At 54.0% G+C, this 15,073-nt stretch overlaps 1 protein-coding gene across 1 annotated transcript in view; it reads left to right on the forward strand.

Annotated features, from left to right (window-relative positions):
* The window catches only part of GCN1 (GCN1 activator of EIF2AK4), a 55,101-nt gene that overhangs the window by 30,616 nt on the left and 9,412 nt on the right, over positions 1–15,073 (forward strand). The window contains exons 30-46 of the mRNA XM_070386036.1: positions 150–339; positions 531–601; positions 1,114–1,279; positions 1,652–1,846; positions 3,199–3,445; positions 3,853–3,974; positions 4,276–4,390; positions 5,114–5,293; positions 7,698–7,918; positions 9,089–9,157; positions 9,342–9,480; positions 9,569–9,765; positions 9,943–10,085; positions 11,402–11,519; positions 11,633–11,848; positions 12,874–13,038; positions 14,760–14,921. Coding sequence (XP_070242137.1) covers positions 150–339; positions 531–601; positions 1,114–1,279; positions 1,652–1,846; positions 3,199–3,445; positions 3,853–3,974; positions 4,276–4,390; positions 5,114–5,293; positions 7,698–7,918; positions 9,089–9,157; positions 9,342–9,480; positions 9,569–9,765; positions 9,943–10,085; positions 11,402–11,519; positions 11,633–11,848; positions 12,874–13,038; positions 14,760–14,921 — 2,716 coding nt within the window. The remainder of the gene's footprint in view (positions 1–149; positions 340–530; positions 602–1,113; positions 1,280–1,651; positions 1,847–3,198; positions 3,446–3,852; positions 3,975–4,275; positions 4,391–5,113; positions 5,294–7,697; positions 7,919–9,088; positions 9,158–9,341; positions 9,481–9,568; positions 9,766–9,942; positions 10,086–11,401; positions 11,520–11,632; positions 11,849–12,873; positions 13,039–14,759; positions 14,922–15,073) is intronic.

A 15,073-nucleotide genomic window follows, 5' to 3' on the forward strand; every position in this document is an offset into this window, starting at 1 on the left:
CCTGTCCTGGTCTGTTCTCTTTCTTCTCATGGAGTAATCGGACCCAGCACGCTGAGCCTACAGAGGGATCGAGGGCTGGGACTTTGGCTTTGGCAGAAGGGCCTGCGCTGCAAGTCCTGGTCCGAATAGCTGCCTTTGGTCTGTTGTAGGCTCTGGTCGACCATGGGCCTAGATCTGCAGCCAGACCTCTGCTCCTTGCTCATCGACGACGTCATCTATCACGAGGCAGCTGTGAGGCAGGCCGGGGCGGAAGCCCTCTCCCAGGCGGTGGCGCGTTACCAGCGGCAGGCGGCTGAGGTCATGGGCAGGCTCATGGAGATCTACCAGGAGAAGCTCTATGTGAGTAGTCCGGGCACTGTAGTCTGGGCATACAAGGTGGGGTTGGACCCTGATCAGCCTCCAACCTAATCCAGACAGAGCCACCCCGTGGCTCAGGGTGGCTTGTGCCTGATCCCGCCTCACCTGGGCGACTGGCTGGCCTGCGGGCCCAGAGAGAGCCCTGCAGTGCATCGATAACCTGTCTGTTGCAGCGGCCGCCCCCGGTGCTGGATGCTCTGGGACGAGTTATCTCCGAATCTCCTCCAGACCAGTGGGAAGCCAGGTACGACAGCTGTTGCAGCCTTGTACCGCTCAGCACTTCTGGACGTGTGGCTGGGTGGAGGCTGCATGCCCCGAGGAGGCAGCAGAGGGTGATGGGTCAGCAGGGATGGGAAAAGACAAGACCTCCCTCTGAGTCAGAGGCCTGAGGTCCATTTCCAGCTCCTCTTGGCCAGCTGGGCTACTCTGCTCGTGTTTCTCCTTTCCCCTGGGAACTGTTTTCTTAGAGGTCCCCAGGTACCTTCTCACGGCCGTGGCTGATTCACCATACTTGGCTTTGTAGAATACGGGCACTTCTGGTGTTGTCACCTCTGCCTCCTTCCCCTCCGTCTCCTCCTGCCTGGTGGGAGAAGGCTAGGCAGTGCACTAACACAGAGGGAAGCAGACTTTGTGCTGTGCTCCGCCCTGGAGCAGCGTGTGCTGTTGGCAGGCTCGCGCTCCTCGTGACATGCCAGGATAGAGGCCCCTAGCCGGGAGGCCTCTAACTCCCCTGACACGCTCCCCCTTCTTTCCCAGGTGTGGCTTGGCTTTGGCCCTGAACAAGCTCTCCCAGTGTTTGGACAGCTCTCAGGTGAAGCCACTCTTTCAATTTTTTGTCCCCGACGCCCTCAACGACCGAAACCCAGATGTCCGGAAGTGCATGTTGGATGCAGCTCTTGCGACACTCAACACACATGGAAAGGTAGGAGATCTCAGCCAGGCGAGGAGATGGGGGAGAAGGTCTCAGGCACCCGAGGAGCGGGGAAGAAGGCTGGGCTGGGGCAGACGGCAGGCTGCACCATGGTGCCATGGCGAGGCCTGGTGCTGGACGTCCTGGCTGGGCGCTGGCCCCCCAGCAGATTCTGTTTGTATTTCCTTGGGGTCAGAAAGACCCCAAAAAGGTATTAAATTGATGTAAGTCTGCTGCAATCCTGCCAGAAAACCGGGAAGCCCTCTGGCATGGCTGGCTGACTGGTCAGGATGCCTGTCACTCCGCCAGGCTTGGGCAGAGTCCGTTGTCCCCAGGCACGGCCCCTGGGGCTGACGTGAGGCTCTGGGTGCTCTGGGCTTTCAGGAGAATGTCAACTCACTGCTGCCGGTGTTCGAGGAGTTCCTGAAGAATGCGCCGAACGACGCCAGCTACGATGCCGTGCGGCAGAGCGTGGTGGTCCTCATGGGCTCTCTAGCCAAGCACTTGGACAAGAGTGACCCCAAAGTGAAGCCGATTGTCGCCAAGCTCATTGCTGCCCTCGCCACCCCCTCCCAGCAGGTATGTGCCCCGACTACCTGGTCCCTGTTTGGGTGGGCAGTGCAAATGAAGTTTGGGAGCTGCAAACGAAGTCGGATGTCAAATCCAGATGGCTGTGTTCTCTGCCCTTCTTTCAGGGGGACTACCTCGTTTATTTACAGTTAGAAATGCCCTAGTGGAGAGTCAGTTTGTTACTATGTTCTAAATCTCTTAAATATATGCATTTTTTAAAATCATTTTTTAATAGTTATTTTTTGCACTTAGTATAAACTTGGTTCTGGATATACACAGATTAGGGGGAAAAATTCGTCCTTGGTGTGTTAGGCTTTTCATGACATTCTCTCTGTGTGTGTTGTATGTTTTGGGGGCCTTTTAATGCAGTTTTCCGGAGAAGGCAATGGCACCCCACTCCAGTACTCTTGCCTGGAAAATCCCACGGATGGAGGAGCCTGGTAGGCTGTAGTCCATGGGGTCGCTAAGAGTCGGACACGACTGAGCGACTTCCCTTTCACTTTTCACTTTCATGCATTGGAGAAGGAAATGGCAACCCACTCCAGTGTTCTTGCCTGGAGAATCCCAGGGACGCGGGAGCCTGGTGGGCTTCCGTCTATGGGGTCGCACAGAGTCAGACACGACTGAAGTGACTTAGCAGCAGCAGCAGCAGCAGTAATGCAGTTTTCAGGCCACAGGGCAAAGGATTTTTTTTTTTCTCTTTCTTGAAGAACACATTATGTGTATTTTCTGTGACTTGCGTTTTGGTCACTTCATTTTGAGCCATCCAGAGTGTCCTCCTCAAAGTCACAGTTGAAAACCATAGGTTTACAGAATTGTGGTCGAATAAGCTGTCAGAGCACCCGGCCTCCAAAGCATCATGCCCAGGGCCCCTAGCCACAGGCCGCCTCTTGGGCCTGGTTGGGCATTCTGAACTTTGTCGGGATGATTGACAGCATCTTCTGGAACCAGTCCATTTGGGCCTGGTCCTCTAAGTCCCAGCCCCGTTTCCCTGTGATTCTAACAAATTTGAGAATCGAGAGACGCGGGCTGTTTCTAAGAAGACACAGTAGCCCACTTCTCTCGGGATCCTTCTTTGTGAGTAAGTCTTTCCGTCCTGAGCCTCCACCCCACCTGCCCAGGCCTTGGTTCTCCCTTCAGACCAGAAACAGCCCCATAACAGCTGATGATTTGGGGGCTCACAGACGTAGCGTGCATCCTGTGGGCACGCACTTCAGACGTGATCATGGGCCCCTGTTGGCCTTTCTGATGCTCCTTGTGGGCTGACAGGCAGTGGCAGAGACTGGCCTGGGGGACCGCATCAGCCGCCAGGCACCGGCTGTGGTTGAGCCTCAGCACTGACGGGCAGGCCCCTCCCCCAGGTCCAGGAGTCCGTGGCCAGCTGCTTGCCACCCCTCGTCCCTGCCATAAAGGAAGACGCGGGGGGTATGATCCAGAGGCTGATGCAGCAGCTGCTGGAGTCAGACAAGTACGCCGAGCGCAAAGGGGCTGCGTACGGGCTGGCGGGCCTGGTGAAGGGCCTGGGCATCCTGTCGCTGAAGCAGCAGGAGATGATGGCCGCGCTGACCGATGCCATTCAGGACAAGAAGAACTTCCGCCGCCGGGAGGGTGAGTATCTCCAGGCTCGGCCGCTGCCCCCTCCCCGCCCTGGCTGCCTGAGGAGGGAACCTGGCATTTCCTCCCCTGCCAAAGGCTGGCGTCGGGGTGTGTGCTTCTGTGAGCTGTTCCTCCCGGCCACGCCGGTGTGGCCTGGGCGTCCTTGTTTCTGACTCAAGCACCTTCAGCCGAGGGAGACGGTGCTTTTCTCACTGGTGGTGCTTCCCATTCTTGCCTCCTTTCTGTTTGGGGCAGGCAGAGGGCGCTGCTCCCTCCTGAGCGGCCACTGTAGCCCCCCAGCTGCCCTGAGCATTTCTAGAGGGTGAGGAGGGGACGAGGAGCTTGTCCTGTGGTTGCCCCATCCCCAGAGGATGTCCCGATCCCAGCCTCACTGCCCCACCTCGCCCTGCCACCCCCAGGAGCCCTCTTTGCCTTCGAGATGCTCTGCACCATGCTGGGGAAGCTCTTTGAGCCGTATGTGGTCCACGTGCTACCCCATCTGCTGCTCTGCTTTGGGGACGGGAACCAGTATGTGCGGGAGGTAAGTCCTGAGGCTGCGCGGGGCGGGGGTGTGGGGGGGCCTGCCCCGCGGGAGCCCCTCTGCCCACCGCTCAAGTGCCGGTCACTGGTGTGGACTCCCCTGGTTCCCAGTGCAGTACGGAAGCCTGGTGAGGTGAGAAACCGCGTCCCTCCTGTCAGTTGCCTGTGTGGGCCGGGGCCCGGGCTCTGACACAGTAGACTCCTGGTGAGCAATGATCACCAGCGGGGCACAAGGTCCAGCCTTAGGCCTTGACCCTGGTGTGCTGGAGAAAGCCCCTGAATGTCTTTTCTCGTCCCTCGAGGCTGCAGATGACTGTGCCAAGGCTGTGATGAGCAACCTGAGTGCTCATGGGGTGAAGCTGGTGCTCCCCTCCTTGCTGGCTGCCCTGGAGGAGGAATCCTGGAGAACCAAAGCCGGTGAGGCTGCTCCTTTGGTGCCGCTGTCTCAGCTTCCTGTTCTGCACAGCACCTTCCCAGGGGTGCAGAGATGCTGCTCTTGTCCTGTGTGCACACCACCCGCCCCCCCCACCCTCCCGCCCAGGGGCGAGGCCAGGGCTCTCATCAGGTGGCTTGTTTCTATAATAGTTTGTTCACTTTCGTTCAAGAAACAGGCCTCTGACAAGAACCACAGACCTAAATCAGAAAATCCCAGAGCTCTAAAGTTGGTCTGTGGCTAGGTCTCTGATTCTAAGATCTTTTCCCCTGTTAAGTCCTCTTTTTAAAAATATAATCTTATTTGGAATCCTAATTTGTAAAACGAAGCTGCTCTGATTTGGGGTGGGTCAGCGTTGGGCGCTCCCCCGTGGTCCTTCAGGCTTTGCCCTACTGTGTCTTGAAAACTCACTGTCTTACTCAGTGGGTGAGCGGACTGAGGACAGAGAAGCTCAGTGAACTGACCTGGGGACACTGCCAGTTCTAGGCTGGGTCTGGCCTCTGTCCCCACCACTGCCCAGGCTCTCACCCGGGCTCCCCCGGCTCAGCCGGCCTCAGGCGCGTCTTGCTCACTTGGCTGGAGCCAAGCCCTGTGCCCTCCCGCTTGGGGAGGAGCAGGCCGCTTCTCCTCTGCCCAGGCAGCCAGCCTGGGTGAACTGCCAGCCTGTGGTTCATGATTTCACACAGGCATGTGTCTGCCGTCTGCAGGGTCGGTGGAGTTGCTCGGGGCCATGGCCTACTGTGCTCCCAAGCAGCTGTCGTCCTGCCTACCCAACATCGTGCCCAAGCTCACAGAGGTGCTCACCGACTCCCACGTCAAAGTGCAGAAGGCTGGGCAGCAGGCGCTCAGGCAGATCGGCTCTGTCATCAGGAACCCAGAGATCCTGGGTACGTAAGGCCTCTCCCACGAGCGCGCGGGCCGTCTCCTCCCTGTGCTCCTCGACGCTGCAGGGAACGTGCACTTGTTCAGCACAGGCCCTCTGAGGACAGACAGTCGCCCTGAGATAACCTTTAAACTCAGGGAAGCCCTTTTCCTACGATAATCAGTGGAAAATAGTTCAGAAGTGGTCTGTTTTCCTGTTGGTCTAGAGCACTCATTGACCATAGAGGTGGGGAAACTGAGGTGTTGACCCGGAGGCAGCTTGATTCTCAGGGAGCCTTGAGATCCACAGAACTGAATGACAGGCTCTGGATCGCAGCAGCAGCACCCCTCAGGGGTTAGGTTCCAGGGAACTTTGTATTCACGCTCATTCCAGGAGACCTATGATGGAGGGAAGATTAGGGAGCTTACTCTTTAGTATGGTTGTTTCTTGAGTGACTAGGAAAGACTGATTTCTAGAAATAAACCCCAGCCAGCTATGTGGACTTGCAGCACCATACTTGTCAAATTTTAAGCTTCAGCTTAGGGCATTGGTGACCATTCAGTGCGTTTCAGCCTAAGTATTTCCAGACTTGATTTTAATCAGAAAATGATGGGTTTTACGGGAGGAACAGGTAGATGTGGGTTTTGTTGTCGTTCTTTACAATGTCCAACAGCCCTGGGCATTTCTAAGGCCCAGAACCGTCTTATCTCTTATCAAATGAATGCCTTCCATTTTGGGAATCCAGCCTGGGTCCTTTTTTCTTTTTTTTTTAATTGCAGTGTAATTTGCATAAAATTCACTTTATACAAATGTACAACATAGTGGTTTTTAGCATCTTCGCAAAATTATGTAAGTATCACCACTGTCTAGTTCTGGGGCACTTTCATCGCCCCAGAAAGGAACCCCACACCCATTATTAGGTTTCACTCCTCATTTCCCCTTCTACCTCTAGCCCCCGATGACCCCTAGTCTATTTTCTGTCTCTGAGTTTGCATATCTGGACACTTTATGGAAACAGCATCATACGCTGTGTGACCTTTTATGCCTGGCTTCTGTGTCTAGCATTATGTTTTCAGGGTTCATCCACATGGCAGCATCTGTCAGTGTTTCATCCCTTTGTATGGCCTAATAACGTATCTCGTGTGTGGCTGTGCCATTTTGTGTGTCCATACATCAATTGATGGGTGTTTGCGTTGTTTCCACTTTTTGGTTTTTAATGTTGCTACTAACATTTGTGTTCAAGGTTTTATTTGATTTTTGTTTTTGTAGACATGATTTCAGGTTTCTCGGTTAGATACCTAGAGATGGCATAACTGGGTCATGTGGTAACTGTTCACCTCTTCTAGGGAACTGTTAACCTGGCGGCTGTACCATTCCTGACACACTGAGTAGCTATATACACACGCACAAAGGTGTTCAATTGCTGACACTGTTACCGTCTGTATTTTTGGTTACAGAAATCCTAGTGGGTATGAAGTGGCATATCACTGTGGTTTTGTTTTGGCCATGCCACATAGCATGCGGGATCTTACTTCCTCAGCCAGGGGTCGAACACATGCCCCCTGCAGTGGAAGCACGGAGTCTTAACCACTCGTTGTGGTTTTGTTTTACATTTCCCTAATGACTAATGATGTGGAACGTCTTTTCATGTGCTTATTTTTCATTTGCATATCTTCTTTGGAAAACTGTCTATTCAAATCCTTTGCCCATTTTTAAATTGGGTTATTTAAAAAAAAAAAATTGGGGGTGGGAATGGGGCACCACTCTGCATGGCTTGCTTGTTCTTAGTTCCATAACCAGGGATTGAACCCAGGCCCCCGCAGTGCCGAGTTTTGACCACTGGACTGCCAGGAAATTCCCTCAGAACTCTTGACTGGCGTGTATCTTGTTAGTGGTGAATTCCCTGGACTTGTGGGAAAGATGAGCCAGGTACCCCTCTTGAAATTCCTTCTACTGGGCTGATAACGCTGACTTTGGAGAGCTCATTTTACCTGTGGCGGCTGCTCTGAGTGTTGTGTACCTTATTCCCACCACTGGTTCAGGGGGCCTTTGTCGTCTCCAAACGGTTTTTTTCACAAAGCCACTTTGGGTTGATGCTGCTTCCTGAGTAAGATCCACGTTGCTAAGTGGCCTCCCCTGGAGGCCTAGCTGGGGCTGTAGCTCAGGGCCACTGAAGCTAGCCGGCAGGCACCCCACCAGCCACAGCTCTGCAGGGCAAGGGGGTGACAGCTGCCGCCCCCACACCACTTCCTCCTGGGGAGCAAGAATAGAATTGCTCTTTGCAGACAGGCTGGCTTCTTCAGCCCCTTGTGGGGCTCTCGGGAAAGGGCCCCTGGCCTCCTTTTCTTCTGACCCATCTAGTGCTGGGGGCTCTGGCAGCTGCCCCACAGACTTGTACCCAGCTGCCTCTCTCTTGTCTGGACACGCAGCCATCGCCCCGGTACTGCTGGACGCCCTGACAGACCCCTCCCGGAAGACCCAGAAGTGCTTGCAGACCTTGCTGGACACCAAGTTTGTCCACTTCATCGATGCACCGTCCCTGGCCCTCATCATGCCCATCGTCCAGAGAGCCTTCCAGGACCGTTCCACGGACACACGGAAGATGGCCGCCCAGATCATTGGCAACATGTACTCCCTGACAGACCAGAAGGTATGGGCCTGTGGGGGGCTCACGCAGGACAGACCGATGGATGCTGGCTCAGGACACATGGTCCCTACCGACAGTAGACACAGGGCAGCTGTGGGCATTTGATTCCTGATGGTATCAGGGCAGAAGTGGACTGTTTGGGGTAGAGGGTGGAAGTCTGAGCCCTCTGCACATCTTGCAGAGCCCAGCCACACAAGTCTCGATTACCTCCACCCCAAGATGAGGCCTGTCCCCGTGAGCTCCTTTCACCAACTGATGGGGAGGAAAGGTCCAGCCTGGCCTTTGACTTTTCAGGGGTGTTGGGAAAGCGGCTGCCGCTTTGATTGCTGGCAGTGTCTCCTTGTCATAAGCACTGGCTTCTGTGAGCCTCTCAGGAAATTAGCCTCGTTTGAGAGATCTGCTCTGTTCACTCACTCCCGGAGGCTGATGTTTGTGCTCTTAGTACCACAGCTCTGATTTGCTTGCTGAGGCTACAGGCACAAGAGATGAAGTGGAAAGTTAGGTAAATCCTAGGAAATTTGGGAAATTGGAATTTGGAAAACCAAAACATTTTACCCTTAGCCCTCCAGAAGCCTAGACAATTATGTTTTAAAATTACGTTTAAAAATGATATTTCTGAACATAAACGTATGTCCAAGTTATAACGAGTTATTCATAAAACCGAGTCTTAAATAGTTATGTAACATTCCAACAAGTTTATATACCATAACTTACATAATTCTATTGTCGGTCACATAGTGTCCAAGGTTTCTTGCTATTTTAAATGATACTGCAGTGAACATAAGGTTCTTTCTATATTTAAAACTGTTTCTGAAAGTCGAGTGCTGTATCAAGAGACATAAACCTTTTAAGGTAAAGATTGTGCAACTCTGAAAGGAAAGTGCTAAGAGAATCTTGTGGATGCTCAAGGCTGGGCAGCCCTCAGTCCCAGGAGGAGAAAGAGCTCTGAATGGCAGCTGGGGGCTCTCCACCACCTGAGGAGGGCCTGGGGTCCCTCAAAGGTTTTTCCGAGTGATCACTCAGGGCCTTCAGGGAACCAGGGGGATGGAGGGGGTTTTTTATCCCTGTGAGTGCTCCTAGTCAGCAGAGTGGGGTGGTCAAGATCTACCCAGGAACCAGTCTGGAGAAAGTGGGCCTCAGGCCTCCACTGAGTCGCTCCTTCCGTCTTTGCAGGACTTGGCTCCTTACCTGCCAAGCGTGACGCCTGGTCTGAAAGCCTCTCTCCTGGATCCTGTGCCTGAGGTGAGTCTGAGAGGGAAGAGGGCGGGAGCTCATGGCTTTAGCCCGACCCCAGCCAACCGATCGCTAAGAAGCCATAGAGGCTGCGTTTGCATCTGTCTGGTGAAGGGCAGGAGACCCTAGGGACCTCTCCTCATTCCTCTGTGGTCACATCTCCCCACCTTCCCCTCTCTCGGTTCCCTGACAGGTACGGACAGTGTCTGCAAAGGCTCTTGGGGCCATGGTCAAGGGCATGGGGGAGTCATGCTTTGAGGACTTGCTGCCGTGGCTGATGGAGACACTGACCTACGAGCAGAGCTCTGTGGATCGCTCAGGCGCCGCGCAGGGTGAGGCAGGGCGGGCCCAGGGGCCAGACCTGGGAGGCAGTCTGGGGGCCCTGAGGTCCTGTGGGCTCACTCTGTCCCTTTCCTGCAGGGTTGGCTGAGGTCATGGCCGGCTTGGGGGTGGAGAAGTTGGAGAAGCTGATGCCAGAAATTGTGGCTACAGCCAGCAAAGTGGACATTGCCCCCCACGTCCGAGATGGCTACATCATGATGTTCAACTACCTGCCCATCACCTTCGGGGACAAATTCACTCCTTATGTGGGGCCCATCATCCCCTGTATCCTCAAAGTAGGCACCGGTGCCCCCACTGAGGATAGGGCCTAGGGTGGGGCCAGGACACATGCTCTCTCCTGGGGGGCTCGGCTTCTCTGCCAGATGCAGCTGGGGTGGCAGGGAGTCCCATTTTTTCTTGGGTCTCGATGCCTAGGGGGCAGCAGGTCTGGCTGACACCCGCTCTGTGCACAGGCTCTTGCTGATGAGAACGAGTTTGTGCGTGATACTGCTCTGCGTGCAGGCCAGCGGGTCATCTCCATGTATGCTGAGACGGCCATTGCCCTGCTGCTGCCCCAGCTGGAGCAAGGCCTCTTTGATGACCTCTGGAGAATAAGGTAAGAACTCAGGCGGAAAGACCCAGTGACCATAGCTTTGTGTTTGGGGAACTTACTGAGAAATGAGGGCTTCCCAGGTGGCGCTAGTGGTAAAGACCCACTTGCCAATGCAGGAGATGTAAGTGACATGAGTTCGATCCCTGGGTCAGGATGATCCCCTGGAGGAGGAAGTGGCAACCCACTCCAGTATTCTTGCCTGGGAAATCCCACGGATAGAGGAGTCTGGTAGGCTTTGGTCCGTAGGATTGCAGAGTCAGATACAGCTGAAGTGACTTAGCTCACACACACGCATGCACTGAGAAATGAAAAGCAGAATGTTGCCAAAAGCTCTCAACTTTTCCAGATCCTCATTTTTCACCATTTGGTAACTCTCCAGTTTCCTACAGCAGTGTCTGTAATTCTGATTCTCCTCTAAGATGTTCTTTCTTTTCAGTCCTTCAGTTTGTATCAAAATTTTAAATGTGAATACTTTCTCATCTTGAGATTCTCCTTCTAGGATTTCATTTCAGGGACATATTTAGTCAAGTGCTTAAAGATGTATTTAGAAGGATGTGTGTTTCGATACTGCTTACCATTTGAAAACCTGGGGGTAGGTTCGAAAAAGTTGGGTAGCGTGTCCACACCTTGAACTTTGACCCGGCCATTATGAAGAATGGTGTGAGGACGGCGTCCGCTGACACAGGACGCTCCTCAGCCTTCTGTTGCCGGGTGGGGCGGTGCGGGCCGTGGCCAGGTCCTGTGCAGGCCCACTTTGCACATCCTGTGTGTGGGAGGAGTGTCTGTGTACAGGGTGATTGATGTGTACAGGCTGTCACCGGAGTGTCGGAGCGGTTGCTTGGGTGCTGGCAGTCTGGGCGCTTGTTTACCCTCTCTTTCTTTCTATTTGTTTGTATTAATTGAATTTTCAGTTTGAATACAACTGTTAGTTTTATACTCATTCATTCAAAGAGAAACAGTTTCTCCTAGGCCTCTCCTTACGTCCTACATCCTGATGATCTGCATTCCTGGATTCCCTGTTCATACTTTCCTCTGTGTTCTCTCTCTCTTTAATAACTTTTATTATAGAAATATTTGTATCCACTTTTAAAAATAGTTTGTTCTTTTCCATTATTAAAGTAACGTTCATTAGTACAAAACTTGGAAGGAACATACGTGGGAGACTGTCGAGAAATGACTATAATTTGTGACCTCTCCTGTTCTAAGAGAACCACCACCAGTGTTTGGGGTTCGTTTCCTTTCAGTCTCTTTTTCTGGCTGGTGCTTGGCTGAGACTTCCTTCTGCACCCTTACGACTCTGTTCTTGGCCTCCTTCTCAGGTTCAGCTCTGTTCAGCTCCTTGGCGATCTCCTGTTCCACATCTCAGGAGTCACTGGGAAGATGACCACAGAAACTGCCTCAGAGGATGACAACTTTGGAACCGCGCAGTCCAACAAGGTGCACAGCCCCAGTTGACCTTCCTCCCTCTGCTACTGGTGGGGAGACTCCCTGGCACTCACACCGTGGAGGCTTCACCACCTCTCATTCTGGGCTCCCTTCTGCCACTGCAGGCGATTATCACCGCCCTGGGGGTAGATCGGCGGAACCGGGTGTTGGCGGGGCTGTACATGGGCCGCTCGGACACCCAGCTGGTGGTGCGGCAGGCCTCCCTGCACGTCTGGAAGATTGTGGTCTCTAACACCCCCCGCACCTTGCGTGAGATCCTTCCCACCCTTTTTGGGCTCCTGCTGGGTTTCCTGGCCAGCACATGCGCGGATAAGAGAACAGTAAGTGTCCCGGGCCTGGCTTCTGACCACATAGCCCTGATGCCTCCTTTCAGAGGCTAGAAAGCTGGGTCTGCAGAGAATGGGAGAACAGTGGGGTCCACCATCTAGCAGGGGAACTTTTATTTACTTAGTTATTTAAGAAATATTTCTTAAGCACCTACCATGTGCTAAGTGGAGGCTTAGGACCTTGTAGAGAAGAAAAGCAGCCTTGTGGAGCTGCTGTCTGGCAGAGGAAACGGATATTAATCAAACAGTCACACAAACAAGTGGGAAATGCAGCTATGGCGAGTGCTACACGGCACTGCCAGTGCGTGTACCAGGTCAGCCAACTAGGGGCTCAGGGAAGGCTTCTCAGAAGAAATGATGTTTGAAGACGGACGGTGAGTGAGCATTAGCAGGTGAGGAGGTGATGAAAGACTGTTTGGGACCAAAGGACCAGTGGTTGAGATACCAGGACTGGACACGCACAAGCCTTGAGGTGGGCAAGGAATTTGCCCAGAGCAGGGGCTAAGCAAAGGCCAGGGCAGCTGGAGGAGGGCCCCCAGGGCCAATGATCACTTCTGACAATCCACTCCCAACCCCCGTCCCTGGCAAACAGAATGCATAATTGGCTCTGAACAAGGGTTTGCACACGGCCTCAGAGGAGATGGGTCTTTTTCCCTGAAAGTTGTGATTACAAACCCAGCTCTCCTTTCCTGGGCAAGATCATGAGGGTTAAGTGACTTCCAGGCCACAGTTTTCAATCCAGGGATATCAGCCCTCAACTGGACAACACGTGTTGAGTTTCTTGTTCGTCCATAAGGTGCTGACTCTTTAAGCTGAGTAGGCATGTGTGATGCAGAGAGAATTTTATTTTGTGGTGTTTTGCAAGTACCCTGGGGGCTTTTCACAGGATAGAGGGTTGGGGAAAGTTAAGTCTGGCTCCAATAACATCTGGGAGGTCCTGGGGCCCTCATTCTGGAGTGGCCCACTGGGTGTCCCGGGGTCTGCAGGGAGTCTGTCCTAACTTGAGCTCTGCTCGGCAGATTGCAGCCAGGACGCTGGGAGATCTCGTCCGGAAGTTAGGGGAGAAAATCCTGCCGGAGATCATCCCCATCCTGGAGGAAGGCCTGAGATCTCCCAAGAGTGACGAGAGGCAGGGCGTGTGCATCGGGCTGAGCGAGATCATGAAGTCCACCAGCCGGGATGCGGTGAGCATGTCCTCAGGGCCTGCAGGCCTGCCCCCCACCCCCTCTCAGAGGGCCTGGGGGGGTGGGATGCTGTGAGCATGTCCTCAGGGCCTGCAGGCCTGCCCCCTACCCACCTCAGAGGGCCAGGGTGTTGGGATGCGGTGAGCATGTCCTCAGGGCCCGCAGGCCTGCCCCCCACCCCCTCTCAGAGGGCCTGGGGGGGTGGGATGCTGTGAGCATGTCCTCAGGGCCTGCAGGCCTGCCCCCTACCCACCTCAGAGGGCCAGGGGGTGAGGGCTCCAGGAGAAGCTGCTCCATTAACAACACTGCACCCTCAGGGACACGCCAGCCTCACTCCAGAGGGTGCTGTGGACAGTGAGGTGCTGATGGGGCCACAGCGCCCTGGGCTTTCTCAGCTCTCAGCTTTCCCATCAGTTTACAGGCTAAGAACTCAGCAATTTAGGGGCGGGGTGGCTTTTGGAGATTGAAGTGGTCTTTCTCTCAGCACTCCTGAGGTGGCTTCAGATTAATCCTTTTGCGTCAGTGCATCAGTTCAGTTCACGTGTGTGGTGTGCTTAGCCGTGAAGGGAGGTGCATGTGTGTGAGAGGTGGAGGGTGGCGGGGAGCAGGAAGGCGTGGAGTAGATGAGAGTGAGCACCCAGTGGGTGGAAACGCGTCGTCTCCAGCAGTGAGATTGTTTCCATATGGCAGCAGTCAAGGGGGGTTGGAGTCTTTCACCGACCCTACTTTTTCTAATTGAGTAGGTTGAGCATAGGCATAGAGCTCTAGATTGGGATGAAAGCGCCAAAGCGATGAGTGGATAGCGGGTCAGAGATGCAAGCACGTGGCCAGTTGCTCAGCCTGAACAGCCTCATCTGATTCTTCTCCTGCATGTGTCAGTACATGTGTGCCATTTGGGGTTTTTATAGTTGTGTTTTTCAAAGAACAAAGGTAAATTCTGTCATCAAATGGGACTGTGATTAATTAAGTAGGTAGTGCCCCAAAGCCTGAGGCCCTGCCCATGACATGGCCACCATATTCAGATTCAGTCCTTAGATTCATGGAGGGGCGTTGCTTTGGTGAAATTGGTTACGGAGTGCACAGAGCAGTTGTTGGCCCCACTGTAGACCCAGAGACTTCATAAGGGACCAGGTATTTGAGTTGAGACTTGAAGAAGGACTTGGAGTTTCCCAAGAGGATGAACAAAGGAGCCTGGGGAGTGGAGGCCAGGTCACTTGGGGCCTCACAGTGGGAAGGAGTTTGGCATTCCCATGAGAGACCAGAGTATCTGGGGAACTTGCCAAAGAAAATCAAGACTATTAACTGTTAAGTCCATGGCTCAGTTGGTGAAGAATCTGCCTACAATGCAACACAGAGATGCAGGTTCCATTCCTTCTCGGGAATATCCCTGGGGAAGGCAGTGGCAACCCACTCCAGTGTTCTTGCCTGGAGAATCCCATGGACAGAAGAGCCTGGCGGATTGCAGTCCAGGGAGTCTAAAGAGTCAGACATGACTTAGCAACAAAACAACCACCACTGGGGGAAGGCTCCTTAGGGGCAGATCACAAATCCTCTCTGCTTTCTCATACTTGTGCATTTCCACAGAAACCAGCTGAGTGAAAAGTCTAGACCCGGCAAGAGTCCAGGAAGCCTGTCTAGGCCAGAGGTCCTCACCACCCCCATCCCCCGCTGACTTCCCCTCCCTCCACCACGTCAGGTTCCGCACTCTCATGCTGTTGCAGGTGCTGTATTTCTCCGAGTCCCTCGTGCCCACGGCGAGGAAGGCTTTGTGTGACCCGCTGGAGGAGGTCAGAGAGGCGGCGGCCAAGACGTTTGAGCAGCTGCACTCCACCATCGGCCACCAGGCCCTGGAGGACATCCTCCCGTTTTTACTGAAGCAGCTGGTGAGTGGCTCCGCCTCACCCCTGTCAGGAGGGGTTCCACCATCTCCGTGGAGGCCGCACGCCAGGGCTGACTCTTGCCAAGGCAGCCAGTGCAGGCTCCAGAGGGAGTGGGTGCACAGGATGGCATTGACTCTCTTGGGGGTCAGGTGGGG

Source organism: Bos mutus, chromosome 17 (genome assembly GCF_027580195.1).
Source record: "Bos mutus isolate GX-2022 chromosome 17, NWIPB_WYAK_1.1, whole genome shotgun sequence".
Taxonomy (NCBI): domain Eukaryota; kingdom Metazoa; phylum Chordata; class Mammalia; order Artiodactyla; family Bovidae; genus Bos; species Bos mutus.